Source organism: Zeus faber (genome assembly GCF_960531495.2).
Source record: "Zeus faber genome assembly, chromosome: 13".
Taxonomy (NCBI): Eukaryota; Metazoa; Chordata; class Actinopteri; order Zeiformes; family Zeidae; genus Zeus; species Zeus faber.
Window position 1 is genome coordinate 6611969 of NC_137198.1, and position 22156 is coordinate 6634124.

The 22156-nt window shown below is 45.1% G+C and overlaps 1 protein-coding gene across 1 annotated transcript; it reads right to left on the reverse strand.

The window, feature by feature from the left end:
- Window positions 1–4185: 4185 nt before the first annotated feature.
- On the reverse strand, window positions 4186–21234 carry asxl2 (ASXL transcriptional regulator 2). The gene is made up of 12 exons (XM_080011809.1): window positions 21096–21234; window positions 20087–20169; window positions 19118–19226; window positions 18605–18746; window positions 15687–15805; window positions 13706–13826; window positions 13313–13372; window positions 13063–13223; window positions 12254–12350; window positions 12025–12130; window positions 10419–11148; window positions 4186–9498 (listed from the first exon to the last, which is right to left on the reverse strand). The coding sequence occupies exons 1-12, from the start codon at window positions 21150–21152 to the stop codon at window positions 7693–7695; spliced, it is 3591 nt and encodes a 1196-aa protein (XP_079867935.1). The 5' UTR covers window positions 21153–21234; the 3' UTR covers window positions 4186–7692.
- Window positions 21235–22156: the final 922 nt, after the last annotated feature.

Below are 22156 nucleotides of genomic sequence, written 5' to 3' on the forward strand. Positions count from 1 at the left end.
GCGGTTCGAGCACCCACAGCAATACGTACGGCACGCGAGTATATATATTAGAGGTTCTTGATCTGATGACGAGAACGGCCTGTTGGGGTGTTCTGGGCCATTCAGACGGTTTCAGTTTCGTATCTGGGGGGGGCCGTGACTTCAGTGAAAACCGAGCGTTCGGCGAGGGAAAAGGACGTCGGCGGGCGGTGGCCGCGACGGCGGCGTTTTCTAAAACGCACCAAAAACCGCCGTACGCCGGGGGTGAGGCGAGCTTGAAGACCGGCGCGGAAAAAATGTCACGAAATTCGAGAAACGATATTTGGACAAACCGCCCTCTGGAGCGTCCGGTTCGGGCGGTGGGCTTCCCAAGTGCAAACATATGCGTTCATGAAATCAGATGGATCCCTGAGGTCGGAAAAGACCCCAATCACATTCGGTCAAACCGCATTGAATACATTTTAAGGCCGTTCAAGGACCCGCAGACACCTTGGACCAGCACCCGGGCTGTCAGGGGCCTGCACACCACGCCAGATCAGCTCACGGTGTGTGAAAATGGGTGGAATATTCTAATGAAACGCCAGCAAATCTGTGCATCACTGACGGAGAAGCCCGTCGGTCGCTGGGCACCATCAGTCGAGGCTGCAGCGTGGACGGAGCTGCAGGAGGTGCAACCCCGTCGGTCAGATGGGATCCCCGGCGCGGGGCCGCCGGCGCTGAAGGTGCATTCCGCCGTGTAGCCGGAGGTGATGACAACATCCTCCGGGTCGGGCACTGCGGCGCCTCCTCGCCGCCGCTCCGCCGCGCGTCTCCGACGGGACTACGCCGCGTCGGGTCCCGCGTTATGAACACTTCGGAAGCCGCTGTCGATCCAGAGCGGCGGCCGACGCGGCCATGTTGCGGATTTAACTCCGCGTTCACCTTAGTTTCCGCAATGTGACCGCCGCGTCGTGATGCGGTCGCGGGGATGAGGGACTACGACGCACGCTCATCCCGGGCACGGAACCGCGACGCGGAGCGGGGGGAGCGGCGTCGGCGCCGGCGGATGGAGGTGGAGACGGAGATGGAGGCGGAGATGATGGAGGTGGAGATGGGGAGACAGAGGTGGAGGTGCAGGCTTTTCTCCCCACCCCTCGTTCGCCGCAGCGGCCCCTCACCTCCTCTCGCGTCGGGTCCCGCACGCCGTCTCCCCCCCAACCACCCCCAGCCCCCCGCGCCGCCCTCACTGCCGCAGTCCGAGCGCAGAGCGCCGACCCCGGGGCTCCACCGCGGCTCCGTCGCCGTGTGTCCGGCCGCTGTCCGGGCTCCTCCTCGGGGTGCGTGTCTGCGGAGGAAGACGCGGTGCGAGGGGCCGCGCACCGCTCGGCATCTTCCGAGCGGAGGGGGAGGAGGGGGGATGGGGGAGGAGGAGGGAGGAGGAGGGAGGAGGGGGAGGGAGGGGGAGGAGGGTGGGGGGGGGGGGGAGAGGGAGGGTGGGAGGGGGAGCGCGAGCACGCGGCAAGGTGCCGTGCGCGCGCTACACCTACTATAACGTACGCGTGTGCACGCGGCTTAAAGGCGCAGTGACGTCACAGCCGCACCACCGCGGCTGTGACGTCATCATGTGATGCCAGTGGTCGTCAGCAGAGCGTCACGAGGTAAATAAACAAAATAAATGTATTTATTTGTGATTTAGTTTTTATTGATTTTGTTTGATTTAAATACTATTGTAATGTTACGATATCATTTATTTATATATATATATATATAGTATATATTTATTATTCGTATTATTATTTTTTAATTGAAATGTATTCTACGTTATCACAATCATATATATATATTATAATTTAATTGTAATTTATTCTACGTTTTCACAATCGTATATATATATATATATATATACAGTATATACTGTATATGATTGTGAAAACGTGGAATAAATTTATAAATATATATATATTTATTAAAAAAAAAAAAAAAAAAAAAAATATATATATATATATATATATATATATATACACACACACACACACACACACACACACACACACTACTCACAAAAAGTTAGGGATATTCGGCTTTCGGGTGAAATTTCAGGATGAACCTAAAATGCACTATAACCTTTACAGGTGAACTTAATTTGACCTTCTCTAAACTTTTGAATGCACATGTCCAACTGTTCAGTGTTTCAGTACGTTTTGCACAACTTGCTGTTCTCTAACAAGGAGCTGAACGGCAAAATTCACAACAGGTGTTTGATCCATGAATGGACCAATACATTTCCTGGTTTTAATTAGAATTGGTATTTAAAGTCCTCTTCATCGTGCTGTTCACATTTTGACATCATGAGACCAAGACCACACCGAACAACTGATCAACAGTACCTCGCCTTGCGAGGCTTCAAACAGGATGTTCTCAGAGGGAAGTGGCCACTGAGCTTAGAGTGTCACAGAGTGTCATCAGCAGGTTGCAACAGAGAGACTGGAAGAGTCACAGAAAGACATAGAAGTGGACGTCCTTTGGCCACATCCCACACTGATGAGCGCTTCATTGTGAACAGTGCCCTGCGCAACCAGATGATGATGCCACTCAAGTCCAGCCACATTTAAGGGAGGTGAGAGGCACCAAGTGTCACGTCAGACCATTCCAAACCGTTGACATCAGCGTGGTCTGCGTGCTAGACGACCTGCAGGGGTACCTGACCACACCCCCAGGCACAGGCATCATCGTCTTGCACAGGCCAGGGAGCATTTACGCTGGACGAGGCACCAGTGGCCTCAGTGCTGTTCTCTGATGAAAGTCCATTCACGTTGAGCAGAAATGATGGAGACGTCAACGATGTTGGAGAAGTCAAGGAGAGCGCTACGCATCAGCCACTGTTGTCACCAGACGAGCCTCGGGTGGTGGTGGCGTTACAGTGTGGGCAGGTGTGTCTAGTCAATACAGAACTGCCCTACACTTTGTGAATGGTACAGTGACAAGCCCATACTACCTGAATAACATCATTCATCCAGTCATTGTGCCCCTGCATGAACAACACAGGCCTCATTTCATCTTCATGGACGACAATGCTCCAGCTCATGGAGGTGGCATCATTAGGGATCGCCTGCTGGAGACTGGGGCACCTCAAATGGAGTGGCCTGCACTTTCTCCAGACCTGAATCCCATAGAAAACCTATGGGATCAGCTGAGTGGCCGTGTAGAGGCTCGTCACTCTGTGCCCCAGAACCTCAATGACCTGAGGGCCGCCCTTCAAGAAGAGTGGGGGGCCAGGCCTCAGCAGACAATAAGTCGACTTGTGAACAGCATGAGACGTCGTTGTCAAGCTGTGATTGATGCTCAAGGGCACATGACAAGTTATTGAGACATTGACATTTTTTGTTGTGGTATAGTCACCACTGTTGTTGGCTATTGTTTCAAATAATTGTTTGAGATGAGTAAATCACCATTGCATGATTCTACTTAAATGCCCTACTTTCATCATATAATATCACTGTAGCGTGAACTTTTTACATTTTCCATAAATTTCACCCGAAAGCCAAATAGCCCTAACTTTTTTTGAGTAGTGTGTATATATACATTTTAATTTATTCCACGTTTTCACAATCATATACTGTGTGTGTGTGTGTGTGTGTGTGTGTGTGTGTGTGTGTGTGTGTGTGTGTGTGTGTGTATATTTATCTATATATAATGTTATCATTAATTAATTTATTCTACATTGTCACAATCCTGTTTCGGTTTGATATTTTACACTGTGCACACTTCCATACTGCTTGTTTTCATCTGCATTTGATTAATGTTTGTTCTCTTGGGCTTTTCCTCTTTATGTTTTTTCCTTTTTTATGTTGTGCAGCCATGTGTTTGCTGCATACATGTGTACTTGTGCATCTATCTGAGTAGACAGTGACATACAGAATACGTATACATGCTTATTAGGGTGTCTGTCTCCTCTGTGCAGCACAATGTTTTCCAAACCATGTTCACCTTTTCATGCTGTAAAAGGGGACATTTGGGCTCTCATAGTTGAGTGAACATGCACTTTTTTTTGATGTTTGTTTACTTTGAGTAATTTGCAGTGGGCTATAAAGTGCATCAGTTTTTCCAAAGCAGATTTGGAACGCCCTCCAAAATGGCTGGCATCCTAATTCGCCGCATACATAGTGAAGGATAGATGGATTCATTTAATACACAGTCAGAAGAAAAATGTTTAGTTTGTGTTATTTATTTATAACAGCCTATATCTTTTGATAAAATACACTGTTTACAAGTGCTGATTACTATATTACATTCACCTGCAATTTTAAATGGAGACTTGAAAATGATCCATTAACAGCAAAAATGACACAAACAGAAAGTAATTTACCCAAGTGACAAACATGACAGGTTCAAAACTGATTGCCCACGGTGGATGTCCCAGCGAGTTCACGGGACGACTCTTCTAAATGCACACACAACAAATAAATTTGAAGTCAACGGTGGAGAAAGACAATGGCGAGTGCTGCCTGAATCACGTTTTCAAACCCTCTCCAACATGTATGATGTCAGCTGCCTGGTAAAGTTGTTGGGTGTTTTGTGTTTTTTGTTTTTTTTTTGTTTTGTTTTGTTTCACAGTGCAATCCAGTACCGAGCACATTTACCGTATTTGTTAATAAAGCGTCATAAAAATCACATAAGACATTCAACCGAGCAAGACCTAACTAGTTGTGTGGTTCCAAATTATTTTTCAATGCACTACCAAATATTGGTACACGTCATGTTAAGAGAATAATCTACGCTCAATATGCTGGAAACATTTGGGCTTCTACCGCCTAAGTAAAAACATCTTTGTGATATAATCCCTCCTTATGGAGAAAAAAAAAAAAAAAAAAAAACACGACAAATTAAAAATGAACCTGGATTAAAATCCGCTAACCTACAAACGGTGCATCGCACACGCATCTCTTTGTTTTTGGGGTTAACCTCCCCAACCCATGTAGAGACACATTATTATTTATGATAAAATCCAATGCCCAGAATCTATCAAAAGAGCTCATTGAGAAATACAAATATTAGACAACTTCTCTATGGAAAAATAGACCAACGAGTCCACTGGAAAAACCTGTGCCACGCAGGGTCAGAAACCGGGCAAATTGAATTACAAAAGTAGTTTGTGTATGGTGCTCTGTCCTAAAGACAAAATCTTACGACAAATGGACAGCCAATATTATAATATAATACATACCCTGTAAATTTAAAAACAATTACCAAATACATTTTATATTAAAATATATTAATTAAAATATATTACTTTGCTTAACTAGACAGACATCGAAAACAAGATCTGATTGTTTTTGTTTTCTTAAGGTGACTTTGGCATGTTACCATGGAAATAATTGCTTTAAATCATAGGCCTACTTTACCAACCCCGCCCCTTCTGAAATATAACAGACATATTTGCAATTGACATGCACACGCACAGGAGACCTGCTGAGGTAACACGTTACTTGTACAATGACCTTATTTGAGCATAACGTGTGTATTCTATTTCTAGTGAGTAGAAGAAAAGCATTTGAAGCACACTCCAATGCGTTGAAATTTAAAAGGAAATCCTCTGTTCGCAATGCTCCCCGACGGGGGTCACAAACGTTACGGACGCGGACGCACCGGTTCAGAGCTGTGGCTCTCCAGCGTCCGCCGATGGGACTACCGGTCCAATGAACCGTTTCCTTTACAGAACGGTTCGGACCCGGACAGCTGGTTTGGGGCCATTTTAACAAGATGATTGACACGTAATCATTGTCATTCCTCTCCGCCAGACTCATCCCACGTGTCAAACAGCAGAATATCCAGCCAATTTTCTTATGAATCTGCGATTACATCATGTTTGACATGGTTCTTGGTGCCACCTTATTTTAGCCTGGTAGCAGTGTAAGTGCATTGCTGGTTACATCGTGTACAAGCTGACGTTGGCCGGTGTATCCGTGTAAGTAGAGCTGTCACAATTATTACATAATCCCACGGTTGAATATTAAACCAATATTAGAAATGTAAATAAATAGAAAATGAATTAGGTGTGTTTCCTTCAGCTGGGTCGATTCTTATGTTCCAATGTTACATTATTACGCCACGATCACGCCGGCGTAGAACGAAACCAAGGAAAAACAAAAGTAAACAGCAATTTAAAAAGTTAAAAAAATAATAATAATAAAAAAAAAATGTTGATCACAATTATTCGTAGGACGATCGTCGACCGAAATGTCGTGAGGGTGACAGCCCCACTTGTGAGCACACCCCCGTGTTAGCCAGATCCCTCTGGGTAACACGGTATTATTGCATGCTCTGGATACTCCACCATAGCTTTAACCCAAAGGTTCATTAACTGCAATAAGGCATTAGTTGAGTAAAGTTTTGGACCTTGCGTTTCGAGCAGTGTTATAATGTACCTCTAAATAAACTCAAGTGTGCAATGCTGAATCCGACACAGCTCTTAGCGTTCGATAGTGTCCCTCTTTTATGTTTTCATTTATTGATTGTTTTGTCGTGAAGCAGTCGGATATGCTCGAGCGAGGTGTGGCAGGTGAGGAAAAAAAAAATAAAAATAAAAATAAAATAATCTATGAATATTATCGAGCAAGTATTTACAGTGCGGTTAAACGGGAACGTTTCACTTTCGTCTCCTCTCCTTGTTTCTCATCCCTTCCTCCGACCGCTCCACCTCGACGGGCGCGCGGAGGAGAGCGCCGCGGGGGAACCGTATCTACAGGTGTTTGAAATCTGACGAGGCGACGCGTGCTAGAGCGAGCGGGAACCGCCAGACTCGGAACGTAATAATCTCGGCGAAAGCGTAAAAATAAAAACATCTCGCACTTCCCCCCCCAGGGGGGGGGGGATCGTTTTTCTTTTTTTTTTTTTTTTATAGTTGCTTGTTTTATGTTTTCTACCGACTGCGCCATCCTGCTCGAGCGTAAGCGCTGCACATTATGACTATCACGCCCCCGCACTGTTTTCAAGTGCTCTCTCCGTAACGGTTAGTAAGTATTAGCGGATGTGCAATCCTCATAATGTTTTTTTTTTTTTCTTATAAAGTATCATTCAAAGTTCAATTCTTTTTCTAAAATATTCTCTTTTTAAAAGTATAGATCTTCTCTCTGGTTTTTTTTCTGAAACGTGAGTAAGTTAAGTACTTAATGCACAGTTTAATACAAAATAGTTGCTGTGAGTCGCGCTTCCCTGACACTCGTGCTTAAAATCCTCAATAGGAGCAAACAATAATTATCTTAAATTCCCCTTTTTATGCCTTTGAAATGGTTCAGGCCCCCGCCCGCCTCGACGTGTCAGTCGAGCGCACCACAACGTCATTATGATCTACAAAAATAGCGACATTACATTTTCCCTCCTTTTTTTTTTTTCCTTTAAAAACTACACTTTCACTATCTTTTTAAAAAATATATATCACACTAACCCTAGCCAAGTGCAAAACAATGCCAGATTCCACTCGCATCATACATCTTAAGCTTTACCCATGTGATTGATTGATAGTACGACCCAGATTGCACGAATCAAAAAGGCTTTCTCAGATGCCGGTAAAATAATCGCAAATCGTCCAGTGTAGATTTTTCCCGCTGATTTCAAATTGAGTTGAATTGAACAATTTATACGAATCTGCGTTGTGCCTTGATGCAGTTCAATCAGGAAACAAACAAACAAAAAAAAAATAAAAATAATATCCGCTTAGTGAACACTACTTCCACATCATCGTACCACTAAACACGACACACAGAGTTTGGAGGGCCCGATGCAGTCGTCGTGGCAAAACGCCCCGCAGCCCTTGCACATGATCATGGCCTTCAGGCGGCAGTAGCACTTTGACTGGACGTCCTCCATGCCGCCGCTCTCCATGAACGCCTGCTCCGGCGACGGCTCGCCCTGGTTACCGTGGTCTATAGAGCGGCCGGCGGGTATGGTGGTGACGGTCACTGAGAACGACATCACGCTGCCGTGGACCCCGCCGCCGTCGCCGGGCCCCGACAGGGACGCCGGGGAGCCCACGGCGGAGTGATTCAGAGTGTGGGGCACGGACATGTTGATGGTGGCGCCGTAGCGTGACCCCACCGCGGGTTCCTGATTGTCGAGCGTGCCCTGGGACTGAAAGGCGGTCTGCTGCTGGTGCCCGGGGTCCGTTCCCGCGCAGGGCGCGGACAGATATGGCTCGGAATTTCCTTGATTGCTATTGCAGAGTTCGAGGTGCCGCGGGTGCAACTGGGAGAGCGGGCTGCTGTCTTTGGGTTTCGCCGTAGTATCCTCCGATCCACACCCTACAGGGTGAGGCTCCGCCTTTACCTTCGAGCAATGCTGAAAGCTTGCAGCCTCATCGGGATTCATGAAGAAGCACCCCTGCTGCTCCACCTTGACTCCGAACGGCGGAGGGACGTGCTTCCTCGCCAGCTCCTCCTCACTGTCGCCCCCCTCGCCTTCTGGAATCTCCACCTTCAAAGTGGACACCGTGGTGTTCGGGATGGTGGACTGGTGCAGTCTCCGGCTGCTGTCGGAGCCCCGGCCGTAGATGGACACGTTGAGGAGGTAATGTCCCGTCATGGCTGGCCTGGGCGTCCTCTTGCGGCCCAGGAACCCCACAGAGAACTTAGGTCGGGCCTCGCATTCCCCCTCGCGCCCGTGGGCGGTGTAGTGCGGGGGCTGTGGCTCGATAGCGCCGTGAGGTTGGGCTCCCTGCTGGGCGCTCCGTTGCATCAGAGCCTGCAGGATTTGCTCCTGGGTCTCCTTGTCGGGCGCTTCCCTCTGATGTCGCATGTACTCCACCGCCGAGAGCATCGCCACGCGCCCGGCCGCCGCGAGCGGGTTCGAGAGCTGCTTGTCAGTTCTGGGCCCACAGGAGCTGCCGCCGGCCGACTGCGACGGCTTCCCCTTGCTGGTAGCGGAGAAGCCCGAAACCTTCACCTCAACCCTGGTCAGCGGCTTCGGGAGGATCTGATCGAGGGGAACCTCTTTGCCCTGCAGAAGCTGAGTGACCAGCGGGTTGTTGGCAGGGATGCAGGAGCCGACTCTGGATGTCGGTCCGGCAGATGGAGGTACTTCCGGTCCTCTCCCAGGGTGGGACGCGGATAAGTCCAACCTCTTCTTGACGCTGTGGGGGCCGGGGCTGACCTCGCCCTCTGAGCAACCTTTTGGTTTGTCGTCAGCTCCGTTTACACTAGAGCTTTGACACGGACTGGGCTGGCCAGAGGGTTCGGGTGGTTGGGAAGGAGCGGTCGGCGGTAACCTCAGCGTCGATGGCGGAGATGTCGAGTCGGAGGATTGCTGAGCCTGCTCCCCTTCGCCCCCCCCAGGTCCAGGACCCGGCAACACTCCCTTGGACACGGACGTCCCCGCGGCCGCGGCCGCCGCCGCTCGCTGCGCCCTGGCGAGCTGAGCCTTGGCCTTGATGTCGGCCAGCGTGCGGGCGCCCGTGCGGCCCGGACTGCCGAGGGGGGCGGGAAGAGGCGTCCTGGGCGATGTCTGGCTTGGGGACACGGGGACTGGAAGGATGCGTGACACTGGGATCTGTTGAGAAGAACAAAAGAGAAAAGACTGCTGAGAAACTGGTGGAGCGAGACACTTGTTGTTTACGTTAGCGCTGCCCCTGACTTAAGACTTTCCTTGTCGACTAGTTGATGATATTCAATAAAATTATTTAAATACATATTTTTGGGCCATCAGAAAATGGTTTGAGTTCCGGGGCTGAGAGAGAATGATATTATAACACTGTTAAAACTCTGCTACTTTACAGATAAATACAAAACCTAATAATCAGCCTTTAAAATATAAATTTAATTTACAAGCGCTGTGTGCACGAAGTGAGCCGCCTGTTAATCACAAAAGCCAAAAGCCAAAAGCTGCAATTATTCTTCTGAACGTGTGGGAACAAGCAGCAAGGAGACTGAACGTTTATTTTTGTTAAAATTAGTTTCAAATTAAAAGCCCTTTCGGGTTTCATACACTCCAGAATATAGGTTTTAAGGTTCATTTTGACGAGGCGCAGCCCCAAAGTTTTTTGGAGGTTTTTTCCTCCAACCAACCGACCAATTAAAAACTCTGACGATTAACGTTGGGGGTGCCCCTAGTTTACACACTGAGGCACTGGCATATCCTAGTGTTTTACCCTTTCTGAACAAGTCCGCCATTTTGATCCCACTTGGAACGGCCATGTTAGTGATTTTCGCTGAATACTTAATATTCCGGCCCCAAAACCTACCATAATTTAAATGCAATCCACAACGACACCAGTGGTGTTTTAGATAATTAGGCACCATAGTGTTATCCTTTTAAACACGTGCAGTGGCCCAGCGCCTGTATAATATGGAAGCCCTTGAAGGTTTTGTGAAATTTGGCAACTTTGGCTGTTGCCAAATTTCACGTGCAATAATTTTGAACAGAAGTGATGCGTGTTACGTGTTGACGTCGTATTGATGAATGCACTCTACCTTGAGCGGCGGAACTCTCTGATTTGCCGTCGGCGTGGTAGGACTCGACATGGAGGACGCCTGTGGAGATATGGAGGAGACCGAGGAAACCGAGGACACGGAGGAAATTCGCGGCCTTTTCTCTGGTGTCAGTTCACACTCTGGCTCGCCGGCGGATTTCCTTTTCACCGGCTCCGTCGAGCCGGTCGGTGGATGGGGGTCAGACACCTCCTCGCTCTCCTCGGCGGGTTTCTCCACAGAGGCGGGCTGGTCTCCCTTCAGCTCGGAGGGTTTGGGTGGAGGAGTCTTCTTCACGGGGGAGGGCGGGGGCTCCGTTTTCTCCTCCTTAACTTCGTCTTCGTGCCCATTTTTAGGCGTCGGAGCAGGCAGACGCTCTTCCAATTGCCTCTCGGCCACACGAGCGCTTACTACGGACGTGGGCTCGGAGGGGACGGGGCGGCTCAGCTTTCGGCCCTCGGCATACTGGGAGCGACGCGTCTTCATGGGCTCCATGGCGGGGAGCAACGCTCTCTGAGTGGGTGGTGCCTTTGTGGGCTCCTGCGATAGCGGCGGTGTTGGCTTCAAGTCTCTAGCGGTAGCAGCAGCCTGCCCGCCATCCTTGGCGCCCTTGGGGGCCTCGTGTGTTTGAGCAGCATGTCCGCCGTGGCGGTGAGGGGACCATAGCCCGGCGGCCTCCTGATTCCGATCTGCCTCCATCAGCTCTTTGGATTTTTCGTAGCTGAGCCCAGAGCTAGACAGTGGGGCAACAGGGCGAGAGAAAGACGGTGAGAGGTATACCAAAAATGGCTTCGGTAAATATCAAATTTTTTATACAACAGCTCGAGTAATAAGACAGGACGAGAGGCATTCCACACAAGCTGGGGGCGGTACAACAGTTCAACAGCACTGGGACGTTTTTACAACACGCATCAATCCGCTGTACAAGTTACGGTTGGTAGCTAGCGAGCCTGCAGTGTTCGTGTGTTGCTTAGCAACACTTTTGTTAGCTAATGTAACCCCGAAGGAGCTCTATTTTTTTTTGGAGGACTCGAACAAATGTCGAAATAATTACCATTACTTGTTAAATAGCTTGTTTAGGAAACAATATCTGACTCAAGGTCGTGCTGTTATTCTGCACTATCACCAGCTGTGATCATATTCTGCACTCTGCCTGTACCCAAATCAGTCATGAAGATCAGTACGTCTTTGGGTGTCACATTGTTTAATTAACTTTGTGTAAAAATACCCCCCCCCAACGACTAACACAGATGAAAACAAACCTAGGAAAGCATTGCTGGCAGACTTTTGCTGAATAGGAAAGTAAAATATAAAGTAACACGCAAATATGTATCATAATATCCAAATATGTTGGCTCTAGGTGTTTATGCTCAGAGCCCCTTTGCTGTATATGTTCACCTTGGACATAAGGATTTGATTTAGTGACTTTAACATTACTGAGTAATTCACTGTCTGAATTCCAAAGAGACCACATTGAGTAAATTTATGACATAAGCGATTAAACATTATACAGCTGCGAAGCCAGTGCGAACAAGGTCAATGCTTTCCAATTCAGTACGATTGGCTTTCATATATATATATATATAATATTTATTCACGGTTAACTTACTTTTCACCATAGTAGCTTTCAAAGAAGGCCTCCTTCCACTGCTCCACTTTTTTCTCCTTTTCAATCTCTTGCCGCATTCTGAGCTGCAGCTCTGGAGTGAATTCACCTGAAGTGATGGAAAAGAGAATGAAGTCGCGCGAGGACAAAATGAACGCCGATGTTTTCCTCCCTGTTGAACGAGGTAAAAACCTTGTGCGAGGTTTTGTCATTCTGTAAATAACTTCCTCACCCTCAGCCAGCCTCTCCTTCCACGACTGTGCCGCCGATGTGAAGAACTCGTTGTTCAAAGCGGAGCTAGTGACCTTCAGGAGGCCGTCCATGCACGCCTGCAGAGAGAGGGGGAGCTGCCATCAGGATTCAAAATGACTTCCCGCGACGTTCAAGAATGTTTTCCACGACCGTTTACCTGTACCTACAGTAAGGACTAAAAACCAGACGTAAGATCATTCGTCCGATACGCGAAGATTGCAGATGAGTTCACTTTTGCGGTGGCGCACACTCTGTGCTCACACCTTTGTCGGTATTTATGTTTAAAAATGCTGCAAACTGTTCATCTTATCGTCTTTTATTGACTCTTCGGCACTTCTGCAAATCAGCTCTCAAGGCTGCAGCCGTGCCGCAGTGAGACGCTGGAAACAGGAAGTTACACCACCGGCAACCTGCCGGAGCCCAAGTAACGCTCTGCACGTATTGCCGCAATTGCAAGTAGTTTGTAATAATAAATGTAATAAATGCAAGTTACCGTCATTCAAAAAAATACATTACGCCTTCATACATCATATATGAGTGACAATAACACAATTTTTAATAACCAAAGAGATTTAACCTTCCCCCCCCCCCCCCGAGGCTTAAAAGGTTTTGTGCTCTGTGCTACTATCATAATCATAAGGATGAGCGCAACACCTCCAGTACTAATTAGAGATCGACTGCGGTGCGGTGCGGTGCCCCCCCCCCATGTCATCTCCGACTGAACGTGTGAAGAACACCGACCGTGGTGTTGAAGTCATACATCTAAAGCAAGCCCGACACCGCGCCCACCTGCTGGTCGACTTCGGGCAGCAGTTTGAGCAGCCTCTGCTGGCAGTCTGAAGGCAGCACAGAGAAGGTGTGCTTGTTGATGATCGCCCGCAAGTTGGTGTTCACCAGAATCGAGTCCGGCGTCTCCACGTCTATTTCACATTTGGTTCGTTTCAGTTGCCCTGGAACACAAAGCAGAGCGATGGACGCGAGCGCCAACAAAGCGGGCGTCTTCGGGGCTGCGAGCGCCTCCGGGACGGCATTCACTCACGTGCGTTGAGCCGGCTGGACCTCTGGGACATCTTCCTGGCCCCAGAGGGGTGACAGAGGTCTGTTTTGACAGAGGAAGAGGAACTGCAGGAAGAGTTCTGAGGGCTCGCGGGGCAGCAATCAGACTGTTTCAGTTCCCATATGGACGCTGCCAACAATATGATTCATTTTTTTAATGACGAATGTTAGGTCCAACTGTGAAAAAGCTCCGCCTAAACCGATTACACAACGTCAGAGCAGCCAAAACTTTCTCGCAATTCTTAAATTATGATGTCATGACACAGTGATCAAAATTAAAATCTGACTAAGAATAAAACTTGCACATTTGCAAGTTGAAGTTGTGTTATTTCGAGTCACCTCTTAATCTCGCGATACACATGCAGTTGTTACGTACCGGTCTTTGTCGTAATGCCTTCAGCCATGTCTTTGACCGTCTTCAGGAGAAGCCTGGGGCTGGAGGCGGTGGGCATTCCCCCCTGTCTGCGCTGGTTTCTCTGCTGCTGCTGCTTCAAGGCCTAAAAACAAGCAAAATGGGGAAGGAAAGCAGGCGCAACAATAACAAAAGGTTGAGAGAAGAAAAAAACACAAAAAAAACAAAACACCAATGAGTGTGTGAATATAATGTGAAATGTGTGAGTCCACCCACCCACTCGCTATTTCCCCAGGCAATCACTGGAGGTAAAAAATGTGCTCTTTGTCAACTTGCCCAGTGTCGGAAAAACAAAATAATACAAAAAAACCTCAGTTTGGATAATCAGTGTGTTTATAAATCTTTAGTTTGATCACCTTGCGAGAGGGAAACTCACAGGGAAAATCTCAAAACACCAGATCAGAGGGATCCAGAACAGCACGTTGTCTGATTTATCTTCTTTTGATCTGTTTTAAGTACATAAGAAATGGCAGAAGGGGAGCATACGTCTCTAATATTTCAGCCAAACTGTCAGTTCACATGGGTTCCCTCAGCCTAATAAACTGGTATAAACTGCTCAGACATTCCACACCAACACAGATGGAGTGAATTAAAATCTGTGCAATTGAACAAAATCTAATTTCATGGAACACAAAAGGCGTTAAGGCAGCCAATAGTAAAATGTTGGAGGGGCGGATTGCGAGAATAATAAAGGCACGGGCATTTTTCCCTGACGCCGTGTTGTTTTTAAAAAAGCAGCAACAAGGTGTGTCAGAATCAAATCAGGTATTAGAAGGATGGATGGATGGACGCATCATGAATAGCTACCAGATAATACACTCAAACTGAATATGTGCTTAAGGAAAAAAAAGAGGAAAGTTTCACAGAATGAAAAAAATACAAATAATAGATCACACTAACACCTGCACTGAAACAAGGTCAGGGCCTTTGTGTTATAGGTGTGTGTTGCTTTTCCTGCTTTTTGTGTGCCTATGGGCCTGGAATAGGGATCCTTGTGGTAATCAATGAGGCATGGGAGTTTTGTAGAACATTTGCCCTTTAATGTTTCTTACCTCAATATAAGTCCATGTACTGCAATGCAACTTATCCAGTCGTTTCTGTGGTCTCTGCGTGGAGAACAATGCCCCCTCCCTCCTTCCCCATTGACTTTTGGAAACAACTCTCAAAAACACACTTATATAAAACAGGGTTGAATGCAAGTACATCAAAAGACTTCTCCATAGTATAATATAGGCTATGAATCCTCTGTAAAGGAAGTTTTCACTGACTTCAGCAGTGGAGTAGCTTCCAGCTCCACTCACTCCAACTTAAAATTACTTCCTTCATCAACACTCCTGTGCTTTACTATGAAGTCTTTTTTTTTTTATATACTTGCATTAGCCGTTTTAATTTTCCCCATATATTTTAGTGACTGAGTTTACAAAAAAAATGTCTATGGAAACTGGTAAGGCCATCGGGAAAGAGGCCAAAAAAAGTATATCACAGTAGATGGACTAATATTAAGATCGGAAACACACGGCCAAATGCACCACGGCAGCGATTCCCAACCTTTGCTGAACTTACAGGCCAATAAAAAACATTTTTAAATTTCTGTGACCCACATCCAACACAACCACAAGTAACACGGGAGACAGAGGCGTTCTCAGAGCACATTTATTTTGACGATCAAAATAGCACAGCACAGCACAGCGGAGGAGCTCGGACAGTGGCTTATGATAAGTGTTGTGTTCCATAAGTTAGTATCTATTGTTTTATCACAGCTATGATGCATTTTTTTCAACGTTTTAAAGTAAATACAAATGATATTCATTCTTTCATAAAAAAATTAAAAAAATAAACATGCTTTTATGTGTTTATTCAGGCAGGTAAAAACTGTGTTTCTTCCATCAGCTGATGGTCAATCACTTCGAAGAAAATGTTGAAATAAGAGAAAGCACTGCAGTACCTGTTTCAAAGCTTTCTTGCTGTGTTTCTGGGAGGGAGAGATGATCTTGCCGGCGGGGACAGAGGGCGAGGAGCATCTAGGCTGCGGAGACGACGGCTGCGATTGCAGCTTGGAGGGAACTGAGCGAGAGAAGAAAAGCGCGAGGACAACCGTTACAAAACACACATCCTGAGGGAGGAATACAGCCTTTGTCTTTGCTATTGTTCGGATGAAAGCAAAACCTCCCCGACGTGCACAAATAAGCAGATTATATTACGGTTCTAAAATAACACAGTGTTGTAAAGGTCTGAAAGAGTCAAGAGAAGGATGGCGCCGAGGTGCGCCTGTTGAGTTCCTTATCTTTGGACGCCAGTAAAACTTCCATCTCCCGGTGGTACCAACCGTTTCTCCTCTGTCCGTTGCCTAGCATTTGACTACGTGGTTCAGCATCAATCAGTTGAAAAGGCAAAACAGTGTCCTCGCAGGGCGAGCCTCAGTTTAAGCCTCATTTGTTCGCCGGTTTGTCGCTTGTTCATTACGAGGAAGTGGTCACGGGTCACACTCAGAATACACAGTTTCCTGTTCAACAGTCGCTTGAAATATTCGAGTGGCAGTGAGAAAATAGCGAGCGCTGATAAGGGCATGGCACGTGAACTCCAGAGTAATTTGCGCTTGACCTAGAGTTCACACGGTGACGATGTTCCGCAACCAAAGACAATGAAGTTATTAACGAGAGATCAAAAAAATGATTTCACCTGGCGATTAAGAAAGACGGGCACAGGGCAGAATGCTGACTCATCTGTTATTGTCACACGTAACCTAGGAGGTTTCATAATAAATGTCATAATAAAAATGATGACTCGACACCGAGATGATCTCCAGACTCAGGAAACGCGGCGGTCAAGCGCTGCGGCCGATCCGACCACATCACAAAGGACAACAAAACGCCGTCAACATCCAAATGAGGGCGCGTCAGCAAACTGCAGCGCGGCTCGAACGCCAAATAGAAGACCCCTCTCCAAGGGAAAAGCAGCGAGTGTGCGCAGAAGGACTTTGCCTTTGAGGCAGACGCTGAAAGGGTTGGATCACAGATGCCGAGAAAACATTCCCCAAATGGTTACAAGGAAAAAACGCATTGAACACAGCCGGGCACGCGAAAGAGTGAATTAACATTAATACAACGCATTTAAGAGGTAACCCCTGAGATTATTTTGTTTAAAACAACTCATATTTCTCCATACTCACTATATTCACTTTACTGCACATATCTGTATAAATAAATAGCCTATGCCAGATACATAACTCAATTTCCCTTCTATTTTGTACCCCCACTTTGTATTACCTTTTTGAGTCTTATTATAATTTTTATTTTATTTAAATTATTCTACTCACTAACTGCATTACGTTTTAGGAATCAGTTAGTTGCTAGGTAGGAATTAGGTTAGCTATTATGTTTGGTTTAGTAACTATTGTACATAATCTCCGGGTGCATTGCAAAGACATTTCACAGCGTATATGTACAAACCTATGTATATGTCTGTGACGAATTAACCTCTTGAATCTTGAATCTGATACCTTATTTAGCGGGCACTTTATAAGAAACAGCCAGTGTATGTATTTGCATTATGCATGTGCTCCTCTATATGCTGCTTCCTATAGTTGGCGGCGGGGTCCGCCTTTTCCAGCGAGAATGCAAAGTTAGGGCATGTGCAAGGAAGTGAAAGACAGTCACACCAAATTTGTCGAGGCCGCATAGCTGGCTGTGGTCGGTAAACCGGCAATCTAGATGAACATTCTCAAAAAATAACAGCACCCTTGGATTAAAGAATATCCCCACCACCTCAAGTCAGCAAGAAAAACACAACCAGACGGCCAACACTGCGGAAAAGAAAGCGACCGTCTTTGGGCGGAGATGAGCGTAAACCCAGATGTTAGGGAAAAAAAAGTTGCCCGTATTGCCAACTATTGAATGCTTTGCATATGCCCCGAGTCTTGTTTTTTTTTGCCATGTCCAAACAAGGATTATTATTATTTATTTTATTTAAAAAAAAATTTAATAAAAAAGTGCAAGAAGAAGTACAGGGGTTTTCTTTTATTTTGATTTTAACCATTGCATCAAAATGAGCTTGTAAACCTTGGGATTGGTAACAACTTCCAGGTTTCTTGTTTTGAGGCATCGCTGATAATAGATGTAAATACATCCCTACATCTCTCTCCTTTCCTCCCTCATTTACTACCATAACTATGACAGGAAGAGGCCACCTGCCCAAGTGCTGTTCCAGTTTTCCTGGACTTAATTCACATATAATTTAACCCTTTAATAACTGCGTTTTTTCGATACATGTTGTCATCTGATGTTTCTATGTTTATGTTTTTTCATGTACATGTTGTTTGTTTCAGTGTTTATTTGTCTCACCCGTGGTGATTCTTCCCTCTTGGGAGTAGTGATTAGTTGTTTAAAGACCAAAACATGGTAAGATCGTCCTCCAAAGAGGGGGGTTGGTGGTGGATCTGTGTAACAAAAAGCTGTGCTCTTGTCATCCTACAGGTCGTCCACAGGACAGAGTTATTGCAGCAGTTGTTGATGATTAAAGAATGAATAAAGAGTTGCATTGCAGGTTGAGAAGTTGAACTCCACTTGCAGACTAACTCTGTCCCAGATGCAATGAAACAAATACTCTGTGTTGTAGGCCCAGAATGATGACAGCACAGGTTAAATAAATAAATAAATAAATAAATAAATAAATAAATAAATAAATAAATCGATAGATAGATAGATCAAATAAAAATAATGATTTAAATAAGTAAGTAAGTAAATAAATAAATAAATATGTAGATAAATGTGTGCACTCCGACTCAATAAAATATAATATATAAAATATGAATAAATAAATAAATAAATGTAAATGGTAGTTAAAAAAATATGTCCAGTTCCGTACCTCGCTGCCTCCACCTCCCCCTCCTGCCCTCCTGACTGATGGCACCGCTGTTGTTTTCGGGGCTTCGGGAATCAGAGAGATCGTCACTGCTGTCATCAGAGGCCTCTTCAGAAAGCTCTTTCACCACATCGCTGATGTCTTTCTAGAGAACAAAATGTCACTGTATTATATATTAATATTGTATATATTACATATACAGTCTTAGATTTCTTTCATAAACCAAATACAAACAGCTATTTTAGTGCGTCTTAGTCTGTTCTGATGTCGGCAAAGTCAACGTAAATATTTTATTATCACCACTTGTGACAAGTGTGTAAGATGACATGGTCGTATAAATACTGATATTACTATTGCTATTAGTGGTAATGAGAAAATTGCAATATGTACTATTATTATTAGCGTACTATTAGCACTGGATATTAGTGGTACTCTCACCCATTTGAATAGAGAAAATTTTTGAAGAAAAAAAAGAGTAATATTAATTAACCGCTTGAGAATTCCAGTTAAACTAACCTTTAACGTGTAGACTCCCATCCTGCCTGGGACTTTGTAGAAGATTCCCTCTTCACCGCGGGAGTTTGTGTGCAGCATTGCATTTAGGCATGCCAGCGGTGAGGTTCCACTAAATGAGGAGAAAAAAAAGAAGTCCAAATTAGCCACCCGCGTTCCAGTAAAACATATTGTTGGGGGAGAAGGGTGAGGCCTGTTCTGATATCTGGGGGGAAAACAACTATCATGCTGTGAAAGGAAAATCCATGACTGGTCATGTTGTTAAAACAGCATCATCCAGAGAAATTCATTTGATGGTTGATGAGGGAACAGTTGCATAATTATTATTATTTTTACAGCTGAAAAAAGCCCTTTCCTGGTTTTCTAATTGGACTGGAGGGATACAGGGTTGTTGCACTCAAATGAATTATGTTTTATAGACAGGAGGACGTTGTCAAAATTGGAAAAAAAAACAGCTGTTACTAATAGGATGACTTTTCCATGCAGACTGTTTTTCACGCCCACAGATCTATTTGAGTCCCTCAAAGAGGAGAATAATTATGCAACAGGTTGGTCTAGAGGCCTTCTGTAACTCTACAGAAGTTATCGCCCGTTTGTTATGCAACTGAAGGACATGTTATTGTTAATAACATGCAAAAGGTGAAACCAAAATAGCATTGCAGTGAGTTAGTTGAGGGGAATAAGGGGCTTGCTTGCTTTTTTTTTTGTTTGTTTGTTTTTTTTTCTTACCTTCTGGATGAGAACAGTGACAATGAAAACAAAAAGAAATAAAATAATTAGAACTGCAGTGAAATAACCACCGCTATGTAAACACGTGAAAGGAAAGTGTGTGACATGGACTGTTAATTCAAAAAGGGAGGGAGCTGTGTCTGTCTCTCTCTCTGTCTCTCTCTACTGGGGATCCTAAATGCAATTGCATTTGTTTAGACAGTTCGCCCCGAAAAACGAGCGGACGGCGGAAGGTCTCTTCACCTGATTTCCTTGAGCCTCTCTCGCTGGATCACCTGCAGGATCTCCTTGTGGCTCATGGGCGTGTTGGGGTACTTCTCCAAAACCTGAAACCATATTTTCAGGAATAAAACACTCTGGCGATCGCTCACGGGTCAAACAACTGTGAATATTGAAACATGGACGCACGGACGATAATGTCAGGATCGTCATCGCTCTATATAAAAACATAGTAATAATAATAATAAAATAACATTGGGCAGCCAGCAGCGCACATGGTTTGATGTTGACAACCACTAGATGGAATAGAGAAGCATAATGACAACACATGGGGAAGATAAGACAAACTCTTTTTTAGGGATCAACTTGTATAATCGAAATTGATGTATGTATGAGTGTGATGCCACGGTAAGAAACACACTTAACAGAGCAGTCCACACTCTTTAAGATGGAAAAACAAGAGATTTACACCAAGGTAAACTTAGTGTGGCGATGCGCTCATACGGACACAAGTTTTGACATTTGTTGAAGGGCCAGTGCAATTCAACCACACTGGGGGGGTTTTGCGATACGAAAGTAAAAATCAGAGTCGAACAGCTCGTAGAATCCAGTGTCGAACGACCAAGTTGTTGAACTGGATGTTTGTGCTCTGTTTTGTTTACCATGTAGCATCCCATGCTAACGAGCTGTGCTACAGTGCACGGCGCTCCAATGGGCAGGGGACGTGTTTAGCCTCGCGCTAGCGCCTCAGCGGCCACCAAGCGAAGCTAAACTAACTTGTGGCGCCGAGCGTGAACTCGGGTGCGACCCCGTGCATGGACGGCCCCCGCCCCGGTTGAAAAAAAAACAACAAGCGGGCTCACGGGGCGAGTTACCGCTGGTCCGCTTATCCTAGCTTAGCCGCCGAGCTACCGCGGCCTTTGCCGCCGCGCCGTGGGCGTCCGCACCAGCGGGTCATGAACCCGCTCGCACTCACTCGGCGGCACAAGTGGGAAAAACAAGCGCGACGAACGGCGCACGGCGCGCTGGGTACCGTTCTAGCGGCTTCTGCCCACGTCCGCCCCTTCTTCTTCTTCTGCCGCTCCCGCATGGCTGCTGTCGGGCAGCGGGCTCCGTGCTGGACGCCTTTCACTGGAACAGTTTGATTTAGTTACCGCGTAAGATCCAGTCCGTCCGCCATGTTTGTCTCTACTGTACGGCGGGTCATGTGACCCGGAGGAATGACGTCATCCTACTGTACAGCTGTCACCTGCAGATAATAACTACTTACAATTACATGTAATAACCACTTACAATTACATGTAATAACTAATTACGATTACATGTAATAACTACTTACAACTACATGTAATAACTACTTACAATTACATGTAATAACTAATTACGATTACATGTAATAACTACTTACAATTACATGTAATAACTAATTACGATTACATGTAATAACTACTTACAATTACATGTAATAACTAATTACGATTACATGTAATAACCACTTACGATTACATGTAACAACTACTTACAATTACATGTAACAACTACTTACAATTACATGTAATAACTAATTACGATTACATGTAATAACTACTTACAATTACATGTAATAACTAATTACGATTACATGTAATAACCACTTACGATTACATGTAACAACTACTTACAATTACATGTAATAACTACATACAATTACATGTAATAACTAATTACGATTACATGTAATAACTAATTACGATTACATGTAACAACTACTTACGATTACATGTAATAACTAATTACAATTACATGTAATAACTACTCACGATTACATGTAATAACTACTTACGACTACATGTAATAACTACTTACAATTACATGTAATAACTACTTACAATTACATGTAATAACTAATTACGATTACATGTAATAACTACTTACAATTACATGTAATAACTAATTACAATTACATGTAATACCTACTTACAATTACATGTAATAACTAATTACAATTACATGTAATTACTAATTATAACCACATATAATAACTAATTGGATTAACATGTAATAACTTATTAGAATGACATAACTAATCAGAATTACATGTAATGGCTAATTTAA